General features: G+C 41.8%; 1 protein-coding gene across 1 annotated transcript; it reads left to right on the top strand.

Moving 5' to 3' along the window:
• The first annotated feature begins 384 nt into the window (after positions 1-384).
• On the top strand, positions 385-26,761 carry GTF2B (general transcription factor IIB). The gene is made up of 7 exons (XM_083511231.1): positions 385-1,502; positions 7,042-7,148; positions 18,780-18,913; positions 23,154-23,300; positions 23,437-23,566; positions 25,087-25,368; positions 26,302-26,761. The coding sequence occupies exons 1-7, from the start codon at positions 1,486-1,488 to the stop codon at positions 26,433-26,435; spliced, it is 951 nt and encodes a 316-aa protein (XP_083367357.1). The 5' UTR covers positions 385-1,485; the 3' UTR covers positions 26,436-26,761.
• The last annotated feature ends 47 nt before the right edge of the window (positions 26,762-26,808 follow it).

The following is a 26,808-nucleotide window of genomic DNA, read 5'->3' as shown; positions in this document are numbered from 1 at the left end:
AGCATTGCATATAATTCCAACTAAGCACAGAACTGCCAGTCATCCCTTATTTCAGAATTTGAGAGTTTTATTTCTAAAACTTTGGATTATCAAAACAAACTGAAATGGATAGAAATGGTTTTGTAAGCTTGATGTAATATGCCATGTAATATTTACTTTTTCTAGCTTTACTGATTTTTTAAAAAGTTGCTTTATTTTATTCTGCAATGCTGCTCAGAAATTTTGTGACAGGACAGTTAATAAATATTGTATGCAATACAGTATAAAATAAAATTAGGTATCATTTAACAATAGTGCTCTCCTAGCCCTGTCACCCACTGTAACCTCGCAGAAAAATGTGATATTTGATTTCAGGAAATGATTTTTGTGTTTCATTTCGTTTTTTACAAATTGACAATTTGTAACTTCAGATGAGTGGAAAAGGTCAGCAAGAGCTTGTTTTTGACAACTTCTGTTGGCAGGGGATTTGACAAGAGTCGGAACAGACGCGTTTTGTCATTCATCTGATTTTGCTAATGCAACTTACGAAACACCCAGAAATAATAGTTACGGGACTAAGAAGGCAACATCATGGTCAGATTATAGTTCAATATGTGCTAGGGCTTGTTTCGGGTTGTTTGTTTTTATTACGTATTTTGTGTTTTTATATTGTGATTTTATGTTGCAACCAAGTGTTGCATGAGCTCAGGTCTAACCAGGTCACCGAGAGATGGTGAAGTCCCCAGGTGAAATAATGCCTTGCACCACTTCAGACTGGGGAAGTTGGTTACACTTCTGAGTTAGCCCTACTCCTGCACCTCTGTTAAGAAAGGAGCCGCCCTATGCTCTCCAAATTTCACCTGCGTTTGTTTCCAACCCAGGTGCTGGTTATAAAGTAAAAAATTCTTCCTAAGTAGTACCTGCACCTGCTTTTCCCTCCTGCCCTACCCCTTTCTCCTTATGTGTCACAGATAGCAAGCCTAAGGGTGAGTTTTTTAAAATTTAAATTTTAGGGAGCAGTTTTGGCATGGGCGTACTCGTGGGGGGCAGCTGCCCCATCAATAAAAATCTACAAATCAGAGTTTCTGCTCCCCCCCCCCCGCAAATATCCTGGCTACGCCCATGCTAGAGTGAGGATAAAACTGCGGTTTGGGGTGTTTGGTTTTTTTAAGGAATTTATTAATGAGGAACATTTAGGAAAAATAGAGGACACATTTGCCACTTACTTTAACTGGATCGCTATGACGACTCTACCCATGGAAAAGAGGAGGCGTCTTGGGAAAAGAGGATTTATGGCAATCCTATCACCGCCTCCCATCCTAACCAGGACCTACCCACGTATTCTCCCCCGCCTTTGAGCGTCGCCGCGAAAGCGAACGCTTTTTTGTCCCGTTAGGCTCCCCGTAGCCGCGGCCTCGGCGAAGCCCCGCCTACCGAGGCGTCGAAAGCATAAAAGCCCGTCGGCCCGCCCCGGCCGCCCAGCCGCGCGCAAGGGGAGGAAGGAAGATGGCGTCCACCAGCCGGTCAGTATCACAAGTTGCCGGGCGCTTCTCTAGATATAGGAAAGCAGGGGAAAGGGTAGAGGGGTGCGTCCGGGCTCGGGGTGGCGGCGGGGGAAGGAGAGCGGCCTGAGAAGGCGCAGCCTCGCCGCGGCTTGGGCTCCTCTGAGGGGGGAAGGTAGGCCCGCCGCCTCCAGTTGCCCTATCCGGTCTCCCTTTACCTCGCTCGCCGCTCTCCTCCGGCCGCCTCAGCTTGGGCGGCGGCCTTTTCCGCGGGGCCTTGGTTTTTTCTCCTCAGCCCACTCCCGCCTCCGCCGCCAAGGATACGCTGCTCGCTTTCCAGGAGCCCCGGTGGCCTCAGGTGGTGGTGGAGGACGCGGCTTGGGACGCCTTAAGCCACCTGCGCTTCTTCGCCGACCCCGTTTAAACGGACGGTGCCTTGAAAGCATCTCCCCGCCCCCCAGAAAGGATTCTGGGAACTGTAGTTCGCCCACTACAGAGCTATAGTTCCCAGCACTCTGAACACCCCCCATATGGCGTGTAGGCAGCTTTTGACTTCTCCAAAACAAAGGATTCTGGGAACTGTAGTTCGCCCACCGCATAGCTACAGTTCCCAGCACTCAGAACACCCCATATGGCGTGTAGACAACTTTTGACTCCCCCACCAAAACCATATGAATTGCTATACCCTAAATTCTTTTCTCTCTCCCCACCCCCTCATCCAAATTAATTTTTATTGGTTTTCCAAATCATTGCCACACTGAACTTAGTTTTAGACAATTTAGTTTTCTCCCCAAAACTGGTTTTGCAGCAGTGCCACAATTCAAGCGGCGGGTGATTCTTTGCTTAGGAGACAACTCCTAGGGGCTGAGGTTCCTTTGGCCCCTCCAGTAAAATATTTGAGGGGGGGGGGCTTCCCCTTCCCCCAAAGTTGATGGGCATTCCCATTCAAATGGTGGATGTGTGCCGTGTCATGCTTACAATATTTTATTCTCTTGTTAATTGTGTGTTTTATATTTGACTTGACTTGGCAATGTTTTATTTTGAAATGTTTAAGATTTTTTTTGGTTAACTTTGTTAAATATGTATTCTGTAGTTGACCTTCGTAACGTTTTATTTTGAACTCTTTAAGATAATATTTTAGTTTCCTATACATTATGTTGCTTTTACTGTATACGTTATCTTTCTTCAGTAATGCTTAATTCTGGATTGCTTTATTGATGTTTTAATGCGCTGTAAACTGCTTTGAGATTTTTCTTTAAAATATGTTGACAGCCATGGGCATAGCCAAGAGGGGTCAGGGAGGGGCAACTACTCGCAATCAATAAAATACATAGCAAACTGAGGTTCTGCCCTAACAAAAGGCCCAACAAAAATCCTGGCTACGCTTATGTTGGCACCCCGATTCTTTGCCAGTACTGGGAAGGATGCAGTAAAGCTGCAGGGCCGGGCAGGCACATCTCAGTAGGGTTAGGGTGAAATCTGATGGGCGTGCTGGGAGCAAGGCTGCTGTTCAGTCCTCCAGGTGTTGCTGAGCTACAGCTCACATCTGGAAGGCCATAGGTTAGCCATTCCTGCTGAGGGGAGTTCCCAGGATAGCCAGCTGACTTCGGGATGGGGCTTCCTTAGCTTGCAGCTTGTTGAGCAGGAACTGGGAGATAAACCTGCTAATGTTTTTAATGTGGAGCTCAATTCATAGGGACAGCAGCTGGCATCTCCAAAGAGTCCTTGCTTTACCGGGAGCCGTGCTCTGAGTGGCTGCACCTGATTTCTAGGCTCATGTTTCTGTGTTGAGGAAATCACTTGTTTGGATGACGGCTCTTTGGCAGAGCTGGAAATTCACTCCCAAGATATTTCTGTATGCAGAGTATATGCAAATGTTTGTTGTAACATTAGGATCTAAAGTTGCTTTCGTAATACATTTTTGGGGAAGCAATTGTGTGAGCAGAGCTGTTTTGGGTCCTGTGTGTATGCTGACTGTTGGGGTCTCCCTCTCTTGCAACATCCTACTGTTCTTATTTTTTCTAATGTTTTGTCAGAAGAGATGTTTATATTGTACATATTGTAATCCTTAATTGTAATGCTTTGTTTTGAAGTTGGATAAGGTTTGGAGGGATGAGGAGAGGAAGTTTGGGATTGCTTTATTAATTTTGTCCAGGTTGCCATTTTAAAATCCAGTGTATTTGGAGTGAAGGCTGGCCTTATCAGATATACTTAGAAGGATCTTTATGACTCTTTGCAATCCTCTTCTGTGAGACAGGGGACATACTGTTAAGTTGCACACCCATGAAAGTTCTTTGTTGGGCAACATTCTGACTTGCAGTTAGCCTAGATTAGTAATGTGATTTGCAATTGGCCTAGAGTAGTAACATGAAACAGATCATTTTGTACAAGGAATTCACTTACTAATTTACTCACGTTGACACTATCTGCACCAACTAGTGCTAAATGGTGTGGCCAAATGTTATTTTTCCCTCTAGCAGTTTGGGTTGGCTCTTTTCCTGTGCCTGCTCTACCAGTTTGTTGTCTGGTGCATATACAACTTGTGATTATGAGCTTAGAAACACGAAGGCTGTTAAATTTTTGTGTGTGCTAATTCCAAAGCATTGTGGATGATGCAGGTCAGTGCAGGAAATCCAAAACTAGAGCAGGGCCCCTCACAGGGCTCCCCAATGATAATATAAGGCCCTTGGGCTGAAACACTTTAACCAGCAGGTGGCAACTTTATTGGAACAGTGGGCAAATTTTGATTTCAGAGGAAGTGGTGCCATGGGGTTGTGGCATAACACAAAATTTGAAGATATCCCCTCCGCCCCACCTCCCCAGCCAATGCTGCTTCTGGGCTTTTCTTTTTTCAAGATGAAACCCTGAACAAGGTGAAGAAAGTACAGATGGGAGTGCATGGGTATATCTCCCAGCCTTTCCAACAGGCGTTTTTAAAACACACACACACACACGATGGCTCTGAACAGGATGAATAAAATGTTCACTGCCAGCTCCACCTGGCTGCAGGGATATGCTCACTGCTTCTCTCCCCCCATCAGACTTATTTTTTTAACCCAAGAGCCTGAGCAGGGTCCTCCTGCTAAATCCAGCTGCCCACAGGCAACAAAGGCCTGAGTGTGCTGAGATATTCTTGCCACTCCTTCCTTTTCTCCACAACCCACTTCCAGACTTAAAAATGAAGGGAAAAAGTCCATGAGACGTGCCTTCTGTCATTTCCAGCTGACTGACGGGCAACAGGTCCGAGCAAACATTTTGACAGTGTCCTGGTTACTTTGGGGATACCAAGGAAGGCTCCTGACTGAATTGTTTTCTCCCTTTAACAAGCCAATTACTTCAAGTCTTCCTTGGGCCATACAATTCTGTTTATTGACTTTCCGTAAGACTGCTTTCTTCCCTTTTCACTTCCTAAAGAGCATCTTGTTTAGATAATTTTTGAGCTTATTATAGATTACCGCAAAGGAAGATAAATGCTGTGTTTACGTTAGTTAAACAATTTAGATGATAGCAGCTGTAAGTTTGAGGCAGTCTGACCTTGAGGAAAGTAGGCTACTGTTTAAAGATGTTTGAATGAAACATTTCCTAAATTGACACTCTGTAGCATAAATATTGTACTATGCTTAAGCACTGTATTGCAACAAGAGTTTGCCTGGGAGCCATTGAGATGACAAATTTGTTATGGACTATCTGAAAGCTTGGCCCATTTTTAAACTATGTAGAAAAGAAAACCTCTTGAGTTGGAATCTATTTTGGAAGGGAATTAAAATGCAACCAGCAGCCATACCTTCCACAAAACATATCTTTGGTTATAATACAATATTTGTATTGTTTAGCCGTAGGCCATCACAAGGCAATATTCAGAACAAATATATAGCATAAAGCCAACCACAGGCATGACAAGAATGCCCAGTCATCCCTTATTGAACTTAAAACAGCAACAACAAAAGCACCACCATAGTACTGTATACATACATTTAGGTAAAATAGCTCTTATATTAACATTAACCAGTCTAATTTACACCCTGCTAATGTGCTTTTAAGTTCATAAATACAGAGGATTGGATACTCAACGTGTTTTGACATCTGTGACTCACTCACGTGCTAAGTGGGAGTGTATTTAGCATATTTGTTTTAAATAATAGTTCCACTCTGCTTCCTGCTTCGTGCTCATCTACTTCATGATAGCCATTTTAATAATAGAGAATGTGGTTCTGTGTGGAGGAGCTTCTGTTTAAAGTTTAGAAATCCCACTGGGCATGTTGTAGCAATCTCGATTTCTTGTCTGGTGAACTTGCATTTTTTGATGGTATAACCATTATAGGGAGGTATCCCTGGGCTTTTTTTCAGCCGGAATTCACCGGAACTGAGTTTCGGCATCTCTTTGGTGTGCACCTCTGTAGTGTTGTGTCATGGCAGCATGGCAGTTGGGGCTTTGCGACAGAGGTTGCAAGACAGCACAGCACTCCGTGTTGCGTGTCGGAGGCTCAACAACTTTGGCTGGATGCTCCCCCCTAAAAAAGGACAAGTTCTGGCACCTCTTTTTCTAGAAAAACAGCCCTGAGGTATCCTGATACTTATACAGTGGTATCTCGGGTTACATACGTTTCAGGTTACATACGCTTCAGGTTACAGACTCCGCTAACCCAGAAATAGTGCTTCAGGTTAAGAACTTTGCTTCAGGATAAGAACAGAAATCGGGCTCTGGTGGCGAGGCGGCAGCAGGAGGCCCCATTAGCTAGAGTGGTGCTTCAGGTTAAGAACAGTTTCAGGTTAAGAACGGACCTCCGGAACGAATTAAGTACTTAACCTGAGGTACCACTGTATTTAAGTTTTGGTCTGCTGCTTTTGTTACAAGTTGACCACAGTGGTATGTGGCCACTTAACAGATTTGTCAAGGTGAATGGCTAGCTGCAATAGTTGGTATTACGAAGCACAGCTGAGATATCAATTTCAGGGCTATTTCTGTCTTTGAGGCAAACAGATTTGTCACCAATTTCATGCCATGTTTATCAGCTTCTTTAAAATCACCAAGGAAGTAATTGCATATATAACATACAGCAAATTATATCCTGTCATGTCACATTTTGAGTTTCATTTAAAACTCCGAAAGCATTCTAATGCATTTTACAAGATCACTAGAAATTAGTAAAACTTCAAATATTTTGCATGATCAAGATGAATTAGGATAATGTTTTCCTCTTGAAATAAATGCTGCTTATCAGTTATTTTCTAATCCTCCAGATTTGTTAAAATGAGGTCTTATAGGGTTTTCATAATATGCCTGCCTTCTCTTTCGCATTTCCCTCTTATATAACTCATTTTCTAAATTGCATAAAATATAATGGCAAGTGGTCTACACCTATTTAAATGTATTTTTATTTCTGTGAACTATGTGCATACATATTTGTTTAAAATAAAGGACTCATTGGAGGTAGTGACTTAGTTGGAACCTTTTCTCCCATATGCTTTGAACGGCTTACACTTATTCACAAACTTTTCATAAACATGGTTTTTAATGTGAGTTGTCACACAAAGCTAAAATATTGCATTTGTTTTTAAGGGTGGATGTGCTGCCAAGAGTGACATGTCCGAACCATCCAGATTCCATTTTGGTGGAAGATTACAGAGCTGGAGATATGATCTGTCCAGAATGTGGACTAGTCGTAGGTGAGCAATTTTACAGTAGTTTTATATCTTACTCTAAATATTTTATGTTATGATATTATTTTTATAATAATATTTATTATGTTATCTTAAATGCCGAAATATTGCATTAAGAGCTTCAGTCAACACATTTACTTCCGTAACAAATCTTTGAGAAGTCTTTGCCACGTAGAAACCAACAGCTTGGTAACCTACAGATGTTTATGCAGATACTTCCTGTTAATTTAGTCACCGTAGATAACTGCCCCGTCATATTTTTTTCTGGTTTACCAAAAACATGGCAGACATTCACTGTATTTTACCCATGTGTCACCTCTAGCACATTGACCCAAAAAAAGACTAGCCACAAAAGTTTCCAACCTGTTACGAGCATAAAGTCTCAGACTCTGCACAGTTTTGGAAACAGTTGAGTGTTAACTGATTTCTCAGTTGTGCGGGGTGTGGTTCCTCCCAGCCATTCTTTGTGGTGCCTTCAGAAGCTCCCTCTTGAGTTTTCAGGTATGGGTATCATATTTTAAGAAACAAACAGGTGTTGTTCAGCTCCAACTCCCACCATCTCTGATCCCTGGCATTGCTGACTGGGGGGTGATAGGAATTACAGTTCAATAACATCTGGAGGACATAATATTTGTGTTTTTTTTAAATAATATTTATTAAAAGTTTAAGAATTAAAGAAATAAATAAAAAAAGAGAAAAAATAAACAATACAAATCAACACGTTACAATACATATAAAAAAGCAAAAGACACAATACATCAAAGCAAAAGCAAAAACAATTAAAAACAAATCCAATATTTCCATATCTTTATCTTTCATTAACTTGTTTCATCAACCTCCTCACACCTCCCTTTTTGTGTTCTAGTTATTAATTATTTCAGCAAATCCTTTCCATCTTTCAATGTTTTCTGTCATTTAATTATCTTAATTTATTTTAACCTTATCTTGCCATTAAAACCCTAAAACTTATTTATACTTAACTCCTTATAACATTTCTACTAAAGCCGTATAATTTCATTCCAACATTTTTCTAACACACATTAATTTTGCAACATTTCTCTAAATATTTTTTTTTAAAAAAACTTTTTTTCCAATCTTCCACCGTCTCTTCTCCCTGGTCTCGGATTCTGTCAGTCCTTTCTACCAATTCCATATGGTCCATCAACCTGGTGCCCTTCTGTCCGAGGCTCTTAACTCTTTTCCATGTCCCTTCTGCAGATCTTCTTCATATTTATACATGCACTTTACTTTATCTTCTGCTGATCTTGTTCTTAATTTCCTTCCTTTGGCACTGAGGAGTAGATCTCGGGGAAACTCCAACCTAACAATGTCTTTATTCCTTCTTGACAGGTCAGCCCATTCTCCATAGTCAGAACTAAAGTCCAAAAGGTATTTCAGAGCGCCAATCTCCCCCTGACCCAAATCCAGATCCCAAAGGCCAAAACATCCCTGCATAAAGGGATCTATCCAACTTTCCTTCTCCAATCCAAGTGGGGCTCCATCCCACCAAATCTGACTTTCTCTAGATTCGATCGTAAAAGGCAACAGCTTATGTTCATCAAATTGCCTCTGTGAGGCCGAGGCTCTCTCCACTTGAATTACTTGAGGTTCAACAACAACTTTCTCCTTCGTCTTCTCCACAGCTTGCCATGTCAAAACAGATTCCTGAGTCAATTCCTGAGTAGTTTCTGTATAGCTATTGACTTTTTGTCTGAAATCAGTCATTTTTTGTCCCAAATTGTCAATTTTAATAATCATCACATCCATCTTCTCATAAAGCTGTTCCAATAAAGCACTTGTCTTGCAAAATGCAATCACCAAGGCTTCTTCTGTCAACATTCTTGTCCAAGGTCAATCTCTGATTCTCACGGTCTCTGCAGCTGGAAAATTCCCCAGCTCCACTCCTGCAACAGTTTCAAAGGCTCCCTCTAGGGGAAACAATTTCTATTTGTATCCATCCTTTTAAGCGCAGATCCAGCAACAAAGTTATTTTCAGTTACTTTTTTGCTCCTTTTTAAGTGCAAAAGGAGACAATGAAAACAATATATTTCTCTTATTTAACTATCTGTCAACATACGTTTCATTCACAGTCAATGAACTTTCCCAAAACGTCAATCTTACTGGCAGCCCGTTCCCAGGTTCGAAATGGTGGTAATTTATCTTTCTTCACCCTCTGAAATTTCCCCCCTCTTCTCCTGCTTCCAAGGGGGGTTTAGTAATTTTAACCGATGGAGATTTAATCCTTTACAAAAGACTTTCCAGGCTTTAGCTTGCAACGTCTTTGCTTCAATCTATTTACAAAAGAGGAAGGTGGACTTCCTGTTTGAAACCTTCCCGTTTCAATGCCAATTTAAGATGTTTAGAGATCCAATTTTCCGTTCTACTCACGGGTAGTTGTTTAGAGTCCAATTGTCCACAGGAAAAAGTCAGCGCTCTCCGGCAACAGCAATGCGGCTTCACTCCGTGAAAGAAGCAGTTGATTCGAAGCACCGCGCCGCTCACCCCACGTCGCTCCGGATCCCCGAAACCGGGTTTCCCCGAGAGTAGGGGAGGCGCAAAAGGTGCCAGCCGAATCCCACGTCCACAGGCTTCTCCCGCCTGTGGTTTTTAATGGGTCTCTGCCTCGCCGTGGCGGTTCAGACCCTAAATTCCACGGAGCGGATTCCTCCCGATCAGAGGAAATCCGCCATTGCCGGAGGCGCTAACCCGGAAGTCCCGGAGGACATAGTTGGTTACTTCTGCTCTAGGTGGTGCAGAATCAGGTTGCTGTGAACCAACCAGACATAATGAAATGATAACTACATCTTCATAACTTTTAAAGACTTGAGCTGTCATGAAATCAGTGGAGTACAACATCCTGGCCAAATTTCAAAAACAGTGCTCGGCATTCTGACACAGCTTAACGTGTGAAGGGGCAGATTTGCCAGTTAGAATGAATTTTATCAATTTGCATAGATTTGGGGTTTCCACAGACATCAGACCTCTTGGAAATAAGGTGGTGAAAGCGGCTAGAGAATATGAGTTAATGTATTTATTCTATTCTCTAAAGTGTTGCTTTAAGATAGAAATGGTGATCTGCGGCCCCTGAAAGTCTTTTCTCATTTCTTAATACTGACTGTGTGCTGTTCTTCAAGGTTTCCACTTAAAGAAGGAAACTGATAAAAGGTTGAGAAGTTAAACTTCATGAGAAAAAAATAAATTCCTTGCTACTAGTGAGTAGTAATAGATGTATATAAGTATTACTTTATTTAAATTTATGTCTGGCCCGTCCTCCCAAAATTGCTCTGGGTCACAAACACAAAAAGGACAATTGAAAATTAAAAAAGAGTATTTACCACATCTAAAAAGAATTACAGTGGTACCTCGGGTTAAGTACTTAATTCGTTCCAGAGGTTAACCTGAAACTGAAGCACTACTTTAGCTAATGGGGCTTCCTGCTGCTGCCGCGCTGCCGGAGCACGATTTCTGTTCTCATCCTGAAGCAAAGTTCTTAACCCGAGGTACTATTTTTGGGTTAGCAGAGTCTGTAACCTGAAACATATGTAACTTGAAGCGTATGTAACCCAAGGTACCACTGTACATACCTTCACACCTAATAATTCCAAGGTTGCCAGGAACAGTATCTTTCAACCATCAAATCCTGGACCATCAGGGATGTTTCTAAATTCCTCCTGAACATACATAATGAAGGGGAGAGGCAAAGCTCACCAGGGAGGGCACTCCATAAATGAGGAACTGCCACTGGTAAGGTCCTGTTGAGGGACAATGCCACCTGGGCAGCAGCCTGTTGTGCTCCACTAATAGGGCCTTCACTGCCTACCATAGGGCTTGAGATGTATGGGGGAAGATACTCTTTTAGGTGCTTCCAAGCTGTTTAGGGCTTTGTATGTAGTACTAACCACATGAATTGGGCCCGGTAGGTAACTATCAGCCAGTACAGAACTGGTATCCACATGGTCCCATTATAGCAGCAACATTCTGCACTAGCTGCAGCCTCCAGACCTTCAAGGGCAGCCCCATGTAACAGTAATCCAGCTGGTAACTCACCAGTGCTGAGTGTCAGGCTACCCCAGGCCAGGAGCAGCTGTAGCTGCCAATCGTGTGCAGTTCATGCTACTTAGAAACAATTTTAACTGTTGCTATACTAAATTTGCTTGGCTGTGACTCCGCCTACCCTGCACTTTTAGGAGATGACGTAGTTGTTTACTTCAGTATATAAGCAAGGAGTTGACGTGGTAACTCTTAGGGTGATAATGGGAGCATGATTTGCTGTGCTAGTAGAGCTCTGATTGGTTGTTGCATTTAATAACCACCTGTGTGCTCATCTGTAAATACAGGTTGCTGAACCAAATCTGCATGTGGAATTATGAGACCTACACAGACCTAGCCATGGCATCCAGTTCTGGTAAAGTGTAGTGCAGGTATGGCTAACCTGTGGCCCTTCAGATGATGATGTTGGCCAGTGGTCAGGAAATTGTCCCAGTGACACCTGGTTAGCCACCCCCATGATGGTTGAGTCTGAACAGGCAAATCCCTGGATCAAATCCCATATTCATCACTTAGTAGGTGGCTATAAGCAAGCACTGTTCTTCCTGCACTAAAGGGATAACACTGGCATGTCATACAGGACTTCTGAGAAAGTACCGTATTTTTCGCTCTATAGGACGCACCCGACCATAGAATGAACCTTGTTTTAGAGGGGGAGAACAAGAAAAAAATTTATCTCCCTCTCTGTGCAGTGCCCCTTCAGCGAAGTGGCAGGAGAAACTGAGCCCCTTCCATTTATCCTCCCGCTTCGCTGAAGGGGCGCTACGCAGAGAGGGAAAGCTGCACAGCGCCTCCAGCGAAGCAAAGCCAGGAGAGCAAGAGGGATTGGTGCGCACCGACCCCTCTCGCTCTCCAGGCTTCAGCGAAAGGAACCCGAAGCCTAGAGAGCGAGAAGGATCAGTGCGCACTGACCCCTCTCGCTCTCCAGGCTTCAGCAAAGCAACACGAAGCCTCCGGAGCACGGTGGGAGCGCTCCCACTGCGCTTCGGAGGCTTCGTGTTGCTATCGCTGAAGCCATGGAGCCTGCATTCGCTCCATAAGACGCACACACATTTCCCCTTAATTTTTGGAGGGGGGAAAGTGCATCTTATAGAGCGAAGAATACGGTATGTGAAGTGCTGTCAAGACTCAAGCAGGAGAATGCCAAAGGCAGATTTGAATCTACTGGTAGAACTGTGTGCTTTGCAGCACTTTCTGACTATTATTTAATAGCAGTAATTGATGTCCCCCTTCTACCAGAGAGCATCTGCTGGATGCTCTTTTCTACAAATGAGCCACTGCTTGCACCTGAGTGTGGTTGGTAAACCTTGGGATTTTAATAGAAAGCAAAGTAAATCTTGAAAGCCTCAATTCATTCCACCCACTACTCTAAAGAACTATATTAATATGCATCAGAAGTGTGTTGATTTTATAAGTATGTATAACTAAGTATTCTTTGGTAAGGGCATTCTTTAAACAATTATCTGTTTGTACGACTTGGTTTTTCTAGGACTCTCTCCATGCTTCTCCTATTTAAATGTCACTTTCATTTTCAACATCCGTTCAGTTTATTATCAAAATGAGAAAACTGACACTGCCAAACAGAACTTCCTCTTCTAATCCTGGCACAAAATTAATGACTGATGACATACGTAGGTTTCATCCAGGCCTCCGTTGGCTTTTTAAAATTATTTTTTTGTTTCACTATTTCAGATAAATACTGTATCCCAAAGTGGTGGTAGTCAACGTGGCAGGCCCTTCCCTGAGGCTTACCAAAACACACCTACACATGCAACGCTAAACAGAAGTCAAGGGAAAAAGTAGAGGAGGGAGGTCAGAACAATGCCAGAACAAGCTGTAATTCAATAAGCATTTATATCTAGTGAGGACCAGGGGTGGTGTTCTGTTGCTTGTATATATGTGCTGTAGGGGACCCAGCAGCCCTTTTACCTCTGGCTGTTGTGCGTATAACAAGCTTCCTGCTGCTTCTCTTCCCTAGGTCAATGGATAGTGCCAGGCTAGTTTTCCCTCTTGCCATTATGTTCTTTCTTAGAGGAGTTGCTAGTGCCTTTAGTCCCTTGACAGTTGGCAGAGTTTGGCGTGCTCTTCCCCTCACGTCTTGTGTATTTGAACACAATTTCTTAGATGCTTAAAGCATTAGTACCATAGCAACTTACATAAGGAAAGGCCACCCTGTTATGGTAGAGCATATTCTTTTTATCTGGTTCAGGGTTAAGTCTCTGGCATCTGCAGTTAACTCAAGGTCTACCATCTAAATTTTATTTATCACCTTCAGCTGTATTACTTAGTTCTGGCCTAGATACCGACATTGGATTTCTGTGGGTGCACTTCTGGGAAGTTAGAAGCTCAAAAGGAACTGCTGCCTCTTCTGGTTGAGAATTCCATTTTTGTAGTTGGTTGGTGTGTGAGAGAAAACGATGCATTATGTTCTGTTCTTTTTCTAATCCCAGTGTTGAATTCATACTCCAGACTGCATGTCTTCTGGTGCAGTAACAAGCTGTCTGCAATTGTTCACGTGCTCACCTATGAAACAGATTATTGGTTCTGGTTGTGATGGGTGGCTGGGGACAAAAGCTAAGGAAGGCTAAAAAGAGGAGCCAACGTTCAACCTGGGAAACTCTTAAAAGAAACCTTTGAGGTGTGAAACTGAACTCTAGACAGTTACAGTACTTCTTTGCAGAAAACTCCAATGAAACAAAAGAGAGAGAACATTTTATAGTTTACCATATGTAACTTTACCATTTATGGTTTGTATAATTGTTACTAGCACTTTTAAATGAAATATTATAAAACTCTAGAAACAAACCAAAATGTAAAGTTGATGTCTTATAACTTTTACTTTTGTAAAGGAGGTCTGGTCATTTTACCAGTCACTAGATGGCAGCACATTACCTAATTAACAATTTGGACAAGTTCCACTGGATTGTGTGCTCCTGTTTGAAGGTTCTTAGAACCTTGTGCACTGTTTATGTAGCAAAACGTTAGACAAAATGCCAACACATCAGTCCACGATACAGAATTCTAACTTGCTGTCTTAATGCTGTCCTCTAACTGGTATCTGTTTCACTGAACTTCACAATTGCAGAAGTAACTGACCATTCAACTCTTTCTGTTCTGGGTAACAGTTTTGTTCAGAGCTAAATTCCTCTTCAGTGATAACCTAGATTCCTGGAAATGTGATTTGATTTTTCTTTTCTGCCATGCATTTTAAAATGTTTTCCCCCCTGTGTTTCCAGGTTTTCGGGTTTAGGATTTCAGATTTCTGTTTTAAATATTGTTAATGTATTCATTTGCAGTTCATGTGAAGTTTTCTTAATCACTTAAGTTTTGACCTCTTGGTATACAAAAGCCTTCTACAGATAAAATAAAATTCTTGCTAACTTACTAGTAGGTTAAGAAAACTGGAATACGCAGAAAGTGAAAAAGGTGGAGTTGTGTCCTGGCCCATGTTGACAGTTGTTTCTAAATCTAACTTCATTTAACAATCTGTTTAAGATCATATTTTTTTAATAAGCAACTCTAGCAGCATCTCAGAAGTTATGGTTCCTTTTGTGTTGTATGATGAGTGGCTGGGTGCTGTAGGTGTATATATGTTTTTTATTTAAATATTAGCAAGGCTAGCTTTCCTTCGAAAATGCCAGGATGTTTTTAATAGATAGACGTGTGTTTTATTCATTTAAAGCACTTACTGGTGTGAATAAACTTTCAAGACTGAGAACTGATTAATCATATACTTCTCTAAATAAAGAATCCTAAAGTAGTGATAAAATTAGTATATGGAGGGATATGTCTTCACCTTATAGCAAGAGAACACCAGTATCTAAGGACTGAGCAGCAGTAGCCACAGAATAATATAAAGCCAATCGTAGCTTTTTGTACTGCTCCACTTCAAGCACACATCTAAAAATCGGCACTCTTCTCCACATTTGCCACTTTGTATGTTGCCCCATATGCATCTTGTGTGTATTGAAGACTCAGGGATGCTCATTGTCTTATTGTATTTGTACTTAATCCAAATATATTTCTGTATTACTGCTTGAGCAGTATAAGGAAATGAGTACAAGGGCAACTCCGTGAAAGCAGTTTCTTTCCCTTCTGAAAGAGTGCCATCCTCTTTTATAAAGTAAATTAAAATCTCGATTTGAAATTGCCCCTGACTCTTCAACCTGGATGACTCACTGACATTTCAAGATCAACATGCTCAAAATAGAATGTCTTGGCTATCTTCCAACCCCCCCCCCCATTCTATCAATACTATCCAGCCTCTTTGCCCAGGCACTTAGCCTTGTGTTCTTTTTTTTTTCTTCTTTCCTGCAGAATTCATTTATTGCCAAACCCTAACTCCTCTCTCTTAACAGCATTGCCAATATCTGTCCTTTCAATCTCTCCTTCTAATGCTCTGTTTCATGTTGTTTTCTTCTTGGCTATTGCTACTTCCTATTCTCTGGCCACCTTTAATCACACTTTGATTTCCTTCCCCCTCTCGGAGGCTCCTGCCTTGCTGACTGCATCAGTGTTCTGACACCTCCATTAGTTCTCTCCAGCAAGGTCCCTTCTCCTTTGAACCATTACCACCTTTTTTGTTTTCCATGCCTCTTCATAGCTTTGCTCTTCTGCTCTTCTCTCTCATTATTTCTAGGTTTGAAACATAAAACATACAACCATTTCTGTCTCTCTACTGCTTGGGGTACTATGCAGTTTATGTGGCACTTATGTGGCCTTTAGTCTCTTCAATCATAGTTTCTTTTTTAAAGAAATATCATTAAAAATAATGATTAACAATATTTGAAAAATCCCTGAAGAATACCTACTAGCAGCAATAGTTGGGACATCTTCAATGAACTGATGGGCTTTGTAGTTAGTTTTGTAGGTTATACCCTTTTTTAGATAGAATGCACACCTTCTGTTGCAACTGTGTTTTCATTTCTTTCCAGAATCACACAGATAATTTTCTCTACCACGATAAAAAAAATTGAACCAATAGTGTGCTGCTTAAATATATTTGGTATATGACACTGAATAGTTTTCTGTTTAACTTCCGTTGCCATCTCAGGGATATTCCCCCCCCCCTTTTTTTTGCCAAAGTTGGCAGCGACAGAACAGTCTTGTCATTAAAGCAGGAATGGTGCATAATTCACAAGAGGGCAGATCCCTTTTGTGAGTCATATAGGTCATTCCCACTTGTGTGGAAAAATATTACATCATTGCTGTGCTCACTGTTCTATTTATACAACACCAGAATTTCAAGTACATTTGCTTTTTTTAGATGCAGTAAACAGTAACCAGACTGCTAGGCCTTAGAAGGAACAATGCTTAATCAAATATTTACATAGAGGCCAAAAGAGGAAAATGCTTTCTCCTATTTTAAACTTATATGGGGGAATAATGGCTCCCTGCCTTCATTGCCATACATGCTGTGTTCACTTTTTAAAAAGATAATCTTACTCCTGATTGATCCTTAAAAAAAAAAAATCCTCTGCAGACAAGTAAGAGCAAAGAATAACATCTCAAATATGGTTCAAGAGTTGCACCATTTCCCTGCTCCCCATTCCTATCCCATTGATCCTTTCTTCCAGTTCTCTCTATGACATTATGTTTCTGCACCAGGTTCAAAATAATATCCTCTAGACAATCAATAGTTATTTAATTTGTGTTCTCAAATATTTGCAGCTGTTATCCTTTGGAAACTTTGTGCTGAAGTTTTAAGCATTAACTTGAGCACCTCTGTACTAGATTTTATACACTTTGGGGATCAAAAAAACCCACAGTATTCTCTTTATGCTAATTGCCCATAAACATGCTCAGCTGTGTGGCTCTAATGTGCAGCTTCTGTAACATAAGGGTGGGTACATTTCTAAGATTTGCCATCTCAAACCATTAGCAGGAGAAACTGCTTGGCTACCTTCATATTGCTCTGTGTAGTCAATCTGCTATCACAGTATTCAGGCCTCCCTTGGACAGAGATCATAAAGCAGTAGTATACATCTCCTTAATGACACTGTAAGCAACCACTATGATCAGTTTTAGTTGTTAATTGTTCCTCTAAAGTCTCATCTTCTAGGGGAAGCCCTTTCTGAGTCATAATTTGGAAAATAGCTGCTACTTCATGAAGCTTGTTGCTTTGGCATACTTACGACTTATGAAATCACGACACTCTCTGGATTCTTTTCTAATGACTGATTATTTCCCTTTGCTACAGTCTTGATAACAAGCCAGCAGCTGAATATCTGAGTACACTTCATTAGCAGCAAATCAGTCTTCACAGTTTATGCTAAGCAGATTTTTTAAAAATACATTGGGAATTTGCGGTGCAGCCAGAATGTTCTCTCTATTTGCATATATAACGTCTTTATTTAAATACTTTGTAGGAAAGATATTGTTGTAAAAGTTTACTTTGAAGCTCATCTTGGCTTGAAATCTTCTTAATCTTTTCTTCTGAAATCTCAAAATCTGTATAGTATCAAAATGGAGCATAACTCTAGCTATACCAGAAACAGTATAATATAAAAGTACTTTCAAATGGAGTCTTAGCTCAGATTATTTTTGATTAGTGAAAAATTGCATCTGAAAGGTTCTAATATTTTAAAACCATATTCAGTACTTATAAAACAACAACAACCTGCCTACTGGTTTTAATTGACGCTCTGTTAAAAGGCAACCTTAGTTTAAATCTATTTCCTCATTGCCAAACCCCTAAAATTCCTTTTTTAAATACCAAAGGTTACATACTCTAAGGTAACACTTCAATAAACAAAGCTACTGCTAGTTGGTTAATAAAAAAAATTAATTTATTTTCATTTTACAGTCATTGTATTCTCAAAAAATAAGCAATGCATTCTTAGGGTGGAATTCATCTAACCAGCTCAGCCAGGGCTTTCCCACCTCGGCTCTCCCCACTAAGGGTGAGAGATACATCACTATATCATTCAAAACCATATCGTGATAGCAGTTTAATTTTTTTTTGACCTGGCAATATATTGTGAATCATTAAGTGTGTGCGCTATACACACACACTTCAGATGTTGTTGGATGCCAACTTGCATTGGTCCACGGCAGCATGGCCTCTGGGCAGGGATGATGGGAGTTGTAAGCAAACAATATTTGGAGAGGTACCACATTGGATGCCCTTGTTCTAACCACTCAGATGCAGTCACTCCCTGAGAGAATCCTTGAGTGAGAGCTGGTTCCCCTCTGAACTCTTGGAAGTGTTTCTGTTAACTTCATTACGTACTTGTCATCTACAAAGTGTCACTAGGGTTGTTAGAACAGAGATTGTCTGAGACAGGTTCTGCCTCACACTTCCTAATTTGTGTAAAAAAAAACAAAAAACCAGCACACAAAACTATCGACTATTGACTTAAAATGATTGCCTGAATGTTGTCTAAATGGTTGCTGCGGTTGTAAACAAAATGATTCTGAATGCATATTTGTGAACCTCTTGATGTATCATAGTATTTTAATATTCTTTTGGAAGCCGCCCAGAGTGGCTGGGGAAGCCCAGCCAGATGGGCGGGGTATAAATAATAAATTATTATTATGGAGACTTTTCAAAAACAAAAGAATGATGATAAATGCTTTTTGCATACTCAGGTGACAGAGTCATAGATGTAGGGTCAGAATGGCGAACATTCAGCAATGACAAAGCAACCAAAGACCCGTCTCGAGTTGGAGATACCCAGAATCCTCTTCTGAGTGACGGTGACCTGACTACAATGATTGGCAAGGTAATATAAATGCACAATATCTGTACATCTGGACCAACTTCCACCACAGGTCTTGAAGAGATACTGGAGTACTATCCCACTGGAGTTACCACTGCTGGATTCGACCTAGCTCACGAGGCAATGGCACTTCTGTATTTGGTCTTGAGCTTTTGTTGCATTTGCAGGCTTTAGCCAAGTTATCTATCTCTATAAACCAGTCTGTAAACCAACTGATTCCCAGCAAATAGCATCCAAGTAACCCCTCAGGCTTATTTAATTAACTTCTCAGGAACGTAAAACACACAAATACAAAAAAGAAAAGAAACAGAGCATATACATTGTGCTAATACCACCGCAACACAAAGTTAACAGATTATTAAACTGGGGAAGGGAGAAAGATGGGCGCACTGTAATTAAAAGCTTATGCAACGATGGCAATAGCTATGCCATTCCCAAAGAAACCTATTTAAGAGTGGAGAAAATGTTTAGGGCTGGGGCACCGATGAAGGGGTTGGGGGAAAGAAACAAGCCATAACTGAAGCCCTTTGATAGGGAAATGTGCAGAAAACTGTACTCATAAACTGATGAACGTAATGTTTCTGGATGCCAGAGATACTGCCCCTGGAGAAAAGCCAGGGGAGGTGGTTAAGAGAGATTAAGAAAGGCCAGGGTTGACTTACATCTGCCTACTAACATTAGAGAGAGAAAGCTGGGAGCCTACAGTACTCCAGAAAAGCAAGAAGTGCCATGGCAATTTAGGAGGCCAGCAGAAGCTGCAATACTTAAGGAGAAAACTTTGGAGAGGTGGGGGATTGTGAGAGCAAAGGAGAGCGGGAGAGTGTTGGTGTTTGGGTGCTTAATACTGCACCCCTCATGGTAGGCAGGTGGGCAGGCAGGCCAGAGAGCCGTCCTTGAGCGTTCTAGAACGAGCCGGGCTCCATTCTCCTCCTACAGATGGAAAGCTGCAACAGAGGAAGAGAGTGAGAGATGAAGGAGGTGCTGTGCAAAGAGCCGATGCCTGAAGCAGGAGGAAGTAAAGTCTGCAGCCGCAGCAGAAGCTTCAGGCACTGCATCTGGTGCAATGAGAGCCTCTGGGCTCAGGAAGCATAAAATGCTGGTAGACCCCAAAGCTGGCTTGAAGCTTTCCCAAAGAGAAAGGAGGTGTTGCCTGCCCACTCTCATGTTAGCCTCCACCCTGAGGGAAGGAAAGTGCTCTGGCTAGCTGGAGATAGAGTCCCAGCCAGAGAAATGCTGTCTGCTTGCTTGTTCAAAATTCCTCAGGTACCAGGCACATTTTGCGACTGGCATGAGTCGAATTGCCACCAAGGAAAGATGTCTTGTTGGCAGGTTTGGCGACTGACATCTCCACCATCTGGCTGGTGTGCAACAACGTTTTCTTATGAGCAGGCCCCAGCATCAAAAGACGCTGCTGCGTGTCAGCCAGCCAGCCAGTCTGTGGAGCTATCTTCCCACTATTTTTTTCTGGATTGTTTTATTTGATGTTAATATGTTGTAAACTTTGAGATTTTTTTCTTTAAAATATAAAGCAGCATAGAAATGAATGACAATGACAGTAACAATAATAATAAGCCCCACCAAAAAAGAAAAATGGTGAGTAGACAGTCTGTTGTGGCGACCGCAACCTAGGTTTAAGGCGCCGTTTGGCGATTAGCTGATATAGCTGAGTTTCTAACACTGCTTTCTTGATATCCATGTTCATACAACTACCAGGGACTGGTGTTCCCTGCATATCCATAAGGCGTGCTTTGTAGACCCCAGCGCTCATCAACTTTATCTTGTTTGAACATAGAGTTGTACCAGCTGTGCGGTGAAAGAAAAAGGAACTGAAGCATGTTCTGTATCACTGAGATGTTTGTCACTGCTATTTTGGGGGCTGCTGACTAGTTTTCCTTTCCGGATCACAAGCAGTTTCCATAACTGGAAGAACTAGCAGTATCAGGAGATGATATATAAAAATAGCATAACTGATGATATATTCTGTGTAAGGTGTGTGTATCATCTTATGTTTGTTTTTATTTCTCCCATGATCTCCCCAGTCTTTTCAAACAAGGATTGAGCTGTGACCAGGATGCTACAGTCATACCTCGGGTTAAAGTAGCTTCGGGTTGAGCGTTTTCAGGTTATGCTCCGCAGCGACCTGGAAGCAACGGAACGCGTTACTTCCGGGTTTCACCACTCGCGCATGCGCAGACACTCAAAATGATATCATGCACGGAAGCGGCGAATCGTGGCATGCACAAACACGGGTTGCGTTTGCTTCAGGATGCGAACGGGGCACCGGAACGGATCCCGTTCGCATCCAGAGGTACCACTGTATAAGGTTAACTAGTACTAATAGAGGTCAGAGTTTTACAGGATGCCATGTTGTGCAGTGATAGACTTCAGCGTTTCTGTGAGAATCCATGTTCATGTTAGAGAAAATGTGCACTCCTTTGCTCTCACGATTGTAATGCAGGCTGGTCAGGCAGTCATTAGTGGACTGCCTACATGGCTGTGTTCAAATATTCCATGAAGCCTCCACTTTTTGAACCGTCTCATAGTATTGCCCAAAAGTGAAGATGAAAGTGCAGGTTATACCCAGATTTCATTCTTGTCTGGTGAAGAAAAGTAGTCGGGAAAGGGCTAACTCCTGCTTTGTCCAGGGCTTAAACATTCTGGTATCAGTAGGTGATGAGTGGATCTCAAAGAAGCAAGATTTCTGCACAGTTGTAAGCTGTGTTACTCTCTTTTATTGTATTGGGAAGGTACCGTAGAGGCTTTACCTCAAGAGCAGCCAGCTTGGTAATATGGGCTGTGAAAGACATATTGAAAAATCACTCTTTGCAGGACAACTTCTGGCTGCTGAATTCTTCTGAGCTGGCCAAGCATGTGGCTCAGGAAGCCTGGCAACCAGTCACCTGCTTAGCTGACTAGCCCTGCAGACAGAAGAGATCCCAGACAACAAAGGACTGTCAAGGTCACAAGTTTGGCAAGGGGTCAGAGCCCCCTGCAGCAGAAGGAAAAAGCCTAACCCCAGGGGCAGTGGAATTAGAAGCCACCTTGCTAAAGTTTGCCTCCTCCCTGTATTTAACTCTTTCAATATGAAAATGGAAGATATGTGTTTGGTGTTCAGATGCACAAAATCTGGGAATGTTTGGGAAGGGGACCAGGTTGGTTAGGGCAGTATTTTCTCCTCTCCTTCCAGACATTGTCTTCTGTCGCTACGTGCGCCTCTGGTGGGCTTCTTGCTTGCTGTGTTGTTTGCCCAGGAAGAAGCAGTGGATTTGTTAGGACTCTCATTTCCTCTTTCTGCACCCTATCCCTGCTGTTTGCTGTCCACAAAATGTAGTGTTTGCTTCTGAAATTGGAATAAAGTGAGTCCACTGTAGTCACAGTTGAAAACCTATGTTGAGCCATTCTTGGAAAATGTAGAGATGACCAGAACTTTGCTAGGTTGTGCAGTGTATATTACATGTGTTTTTCATAGAGAGCAACAGCTGGACTCATGAGCAATATAGTCTTTGCATTTACGTAATAGAGCAGGGGTTGTCAACCTTTTTTTGGACCAGTGGAAACATTTTGAATTTTGAAATAAATTTATATTAATTGTTGAACTAAATGGACATGACTAACTTGGGTGCATCAATTCCAGGGGGTAAAACATAGTTCGATACAACTGCAAGTTGTTTCTTTTTTGAGTGGGTAGGGTTCCTGTGGGGAAAGTACTGCTTGACCTCCCTGGGCCTGATGTGGGACTTCCCATGTAAGCAACCAGGACTTCCTTTCGCCATGAGACTACATGAAGTTGGAGTGATGTTGGCCTTTGAAGAACGACTGAAATAAGGATGGCAAAACACACTAAAAGTGTGCTTTTCATCTAGAGCAGAAATTCCCAAACTTGGGACTCCAGCTGTTGTTGGACTACAACTCCCATCATCCCTAGCTAGCAGAACCAGTGGTCAGGGATGACAGGATTGTAGTCTAAAAAATCGCTGGAGACCCAAGTTTGGGAAAACCTGATCTAGAGAACGAAAGAGGGTCATTATGACCACCGTGTCTGTAGTCTACTTGGAAATAGTGACAGCCACCTGAAGGCGACTGCATTGTGATCTGTTTCTAATGACTTCATTACTAGGAGGTTGTAATAGGTGTTGCTTATTGCAGCCACTGAATCCTCACGTAAGTGCAAAAGTGGTCTTACTGTGTTTAACTGTTACAAATTCCAGCAATCTCTGACACATTGTAAACCCCTCTTCTGCAGGGCACGGGCGCAGCCAGTTTTGACGAATTTGGGAATTCAAAGTATCAAAACCGGAGGACCATGAGCAGCTCTGACCGCGCAATGATGAACGCGTTCAAAGAAATCGCTAGCATGGCAGACAGAATCAACCTCCCCCGAAATATAGTTGTAAGTTCATGCCTCCCTCTCTCAAATTGTTCTGGCGTTTACTTAGTTAGCATAATATAATGAGCGCATGAATTTTTGATATTATTGCTAATTAAATGGCCTGGAGTTAATTAAATTTTGTCTGCTTGCTTTGAAGGATCGAACCAATAATTTATTCAAGCAAGTCTATGAGCAGAAGAGCCTGAAGGGGAGAAGTAACGATGCCATTGCCTCCGCTTGCCTCTACATCGCCTGCAGGCAAGAGGGCGTTCCGAGAACATTCAAAGGTAAGCGGGCAGCGTAGCGCCGGCTTCAGCCGGGATCATCCAAAGTATCTTCAGCTAGCACAAGCTGCCACCTCGTTCTTCAGTATCCGAGAGCAGCGAAGCAAAACCTGCGATTCCCAGGAGTGGGCTTCGTGTTTTGTATCTTACTTGCCTTTTAATCACTTGTGCAAATTACCTGCAAACTGTTTGGGAAGGGGGCAGTCAGGCAATTATTGTTATTATCAACAAGTTACTGTTTGACATGGCTTAAGAGTGCTGAGATGCTCATGTCGTATCGGGACTGTTCCGTACAAGACAGTTCTACAGCGAAGGAAAACCAATAATTTGTAGAATAAATAATGAAAACTACTTTTTCTGGCATGTGCCCTACTGATTAGAAGACACTTCGCAGAATGTTTTTGAGCATTTGGCTGTGCGGTTTGGGGGCACGTGCCAGACACTTAGGTATAGAAATGGAGCACCCTCTTTTCCCTGAGCCCAGTCCAAAGGGAGGAGTTATGTAGAAACTGCCGCCTAAGAGCTACGCAGCTGTATGGCTGATTGTATGGTAGCATTGAGTCACTGAGTATAACATCTGTGCTTCATGGGAGCCTATAGTTATCATACACCTCTTTCCTTGATTTGATTATTATCATTTTTTGAATAGCTGTATGTTGGACAGCGCTTGGCATGTGTCCATGTCTTTACAGGACTGCCTCACCAAGTCATTTCCATCTGCCCTGCAGAATGTTGATGCATGGTTCCCATAATTTCCACCCAAGATCAAACTGGCCCACAAATTTTAAAGTGAGAAAGGCAAGCAGGTTTAGGATCGTGGAGAATATGATTAGCATTGCATCCTAATATACGTTAATGATGTAATTTAAATAATTAAACACATGCAGCAAAGCAAATTATCTTTAATGTGCATACTATTCCAGTGAAACTTGTTTTGTGGGTTTCTCCTTTTTTTGTCTTGTGGGAAGAGAAATACTAGCTAACAGTGTGAATGGACTGGAAGATTCATGAAAGGGCAGATGTATGCAAATAAAGAGTTTTATTTCCATGCTGCTCAGAACCTGCTCAGTTATTCCCTGCATTGGAAAACTATTGGTAAACATTGCTCTTTTCTCTCGCTCCTCCTCCCCACAGGCGAGGACTGTGGCTTGCTCTTAAAATGCTGCTAATTTCTGCATTCCCTACATATTGTGCCTGAGTCCTAACGAAATCATTCTATTAAATTAAAACCTGTGCTGTGGTTCTGAGACCCAACAACTGAATCAATAGCTCTTGAACTGATGCTCACTCCTCAGTGTAATTCCTTGGTGACTTTGAATGGAATGTTTCTCTTAAAAGTGGGTGCCGGTTTTGTTGACTACATAGACTGAGTTACATATTTGTGCTGCGAAGACTTAAACGGAGGGTTAAGCTTTAATTGGTAGCAGGGAGAAGGGACTGAGAACGTTATTATCCTTAACTTATTGCAATCCTGTTCCAGCATTAATGTTGTGGGTGGTTTTTGTGTTGTTTTCTCGTTTCAGAAATATGTGCTGTCTCCAGAATTTCCAAAAAAGAAATAGGCCGGTGTTTTAAGCTCATCTTGAAAGCTTTGGAAACGAGTGTGGATTTGATCACAACTGGAGATTTCATGTCCAGATTTTGTTCAAACCTGGGTCTTCCTAAGCAAGTCCAGATGGCAGCAACACACATTGCCCGTAAAGCTGTGGAATTAGACTTGGTTCCTGGGAGGAGTCCCATCTCGGTTGCAGCTGCAGCTATTTATATGGCTTCACAAGCCTCCGCAGAGAAGAGAACCCAGAAAGGTAACATTTCCATTTCCCCCTCCCCTTAGCTCTGTTAAGTCATTTGTTCAGAAAGAAAGAGTAATCACTGATGCAGAAAGCGCTATAAGGATCCTCCTTTTGCCATGATTTGGGATGTATAAGTAGCTCAGTAATAAGCCACGTGAGCAATTGCAAGGCTAAGGAGCCAGCCTGGTTAGTGTTGAATGAGGACTGGAGAGAGCCAGGTTCAAATCTCTACCTAGCCATAAAGCTTGCTGGGTAATGCTGGGCTGAGATACTCAAATATCTCTTGGCCTAATCTGCCTTACAGGATAGCGGGGCAGATCTGTGTTGTCTTGAGACCTCTGGAAGAAAGGCAGGATACAAATGTAATAAATAGCTAGGCACACTTAGTGAGCTTTTACTTATTATTATGCTGGCACCTGCATTATACAGCTGTAGGCATTAGGCAAAAACGTTCCTCTTTAACCAGGACTTTGGCTGAAAATAGGGAGGGGGTGGATTGTTGGGTTGTTTGAATTTTTATTAGGTATTTTGTGTTTTTATATTGTGATTTTGTGTTGTAACCGCCCTGAGACCTGCAGGTATAGGGCAGAATACAAAATAATATTTCATTTCCTTCTGAACCATGGTCTTAAGGCAATTTACACATAAAATAATAAAAAACACAAAACAACCAGTACATTTAAAACAAAATTAAAACTCCTAACAAGTGTCCCCCCCCAAAAAACACACACATTCAGAACATGTGTGTTGTCATGCAGCATTAGGAACATACCTTATTAAGTGGTCTAAATTTAAAGGTTATTTAAAGGTTGTTTGTTTGTTTTACACTGTCTGAAGCTGAGCACCAGGAAGAATTGGGGAAACTACAGGTTGTTTTTTTGGAAACGCTCCAGCCTTGTAACTCTACTTGTCAGTTCAACTTGTCTGCCTTGGGTTTCATTTCAGAAATTGGAGACATTGCCGGAGTAGCTGATGTTACAATCAGACAGTCATATAGGTTGATTTATCCACGGGCTCCTGATCTTTTCCCAGCTGATTTCAAATTTGATACCCCAGTGGACAAACTGCCACAGCTGTGAATTTCCGAGGGTACGTCTATAGCCCACAGAGGTTTTGATTTTGACTTAAAAGCGATATGGATAAAAATGGTACTGTTGAGCCTTCAAGTTGCGGAACTGGTAAAACTATGTGAAAAAGCCTAACCGAGGAGTCAGAGCACACATTCCAGGTGTAAACAAAATAATTTTGTGGCATTTTTTATGTATATATTAGTGAAAGCAATTATTTAACAGCCATCAATTTCCTATTGTATGTACTTAGATTTCTTTCATAGAGATCTTGGTTGTTGTTTTTTTGGAAAATATTCTAATTCTAATTCCTGAATAAACTGTTTTCCAAAAACCTATACTGTTCTGCAAGTTTCACTGTGTGTGTCTGTCTTAAATAAACATC

The sequence above is a fragment of the Podarcis liolepis genome (genome assembly GCF_965112155.1).
Source record: "Podarcis liolepis genome assembly, chromosome: 6".
Lineage (NCBI taxonomy): Eukaryota > Metazoa > Chordata > Lepidosauria > Squamata > Lacertidae > Podarcis > Podarcis liolepis.
Note: the sequence above shows the minus strand (reverse complement) of the source record. Positions and strands in the feature narration are given on the sequence as shown.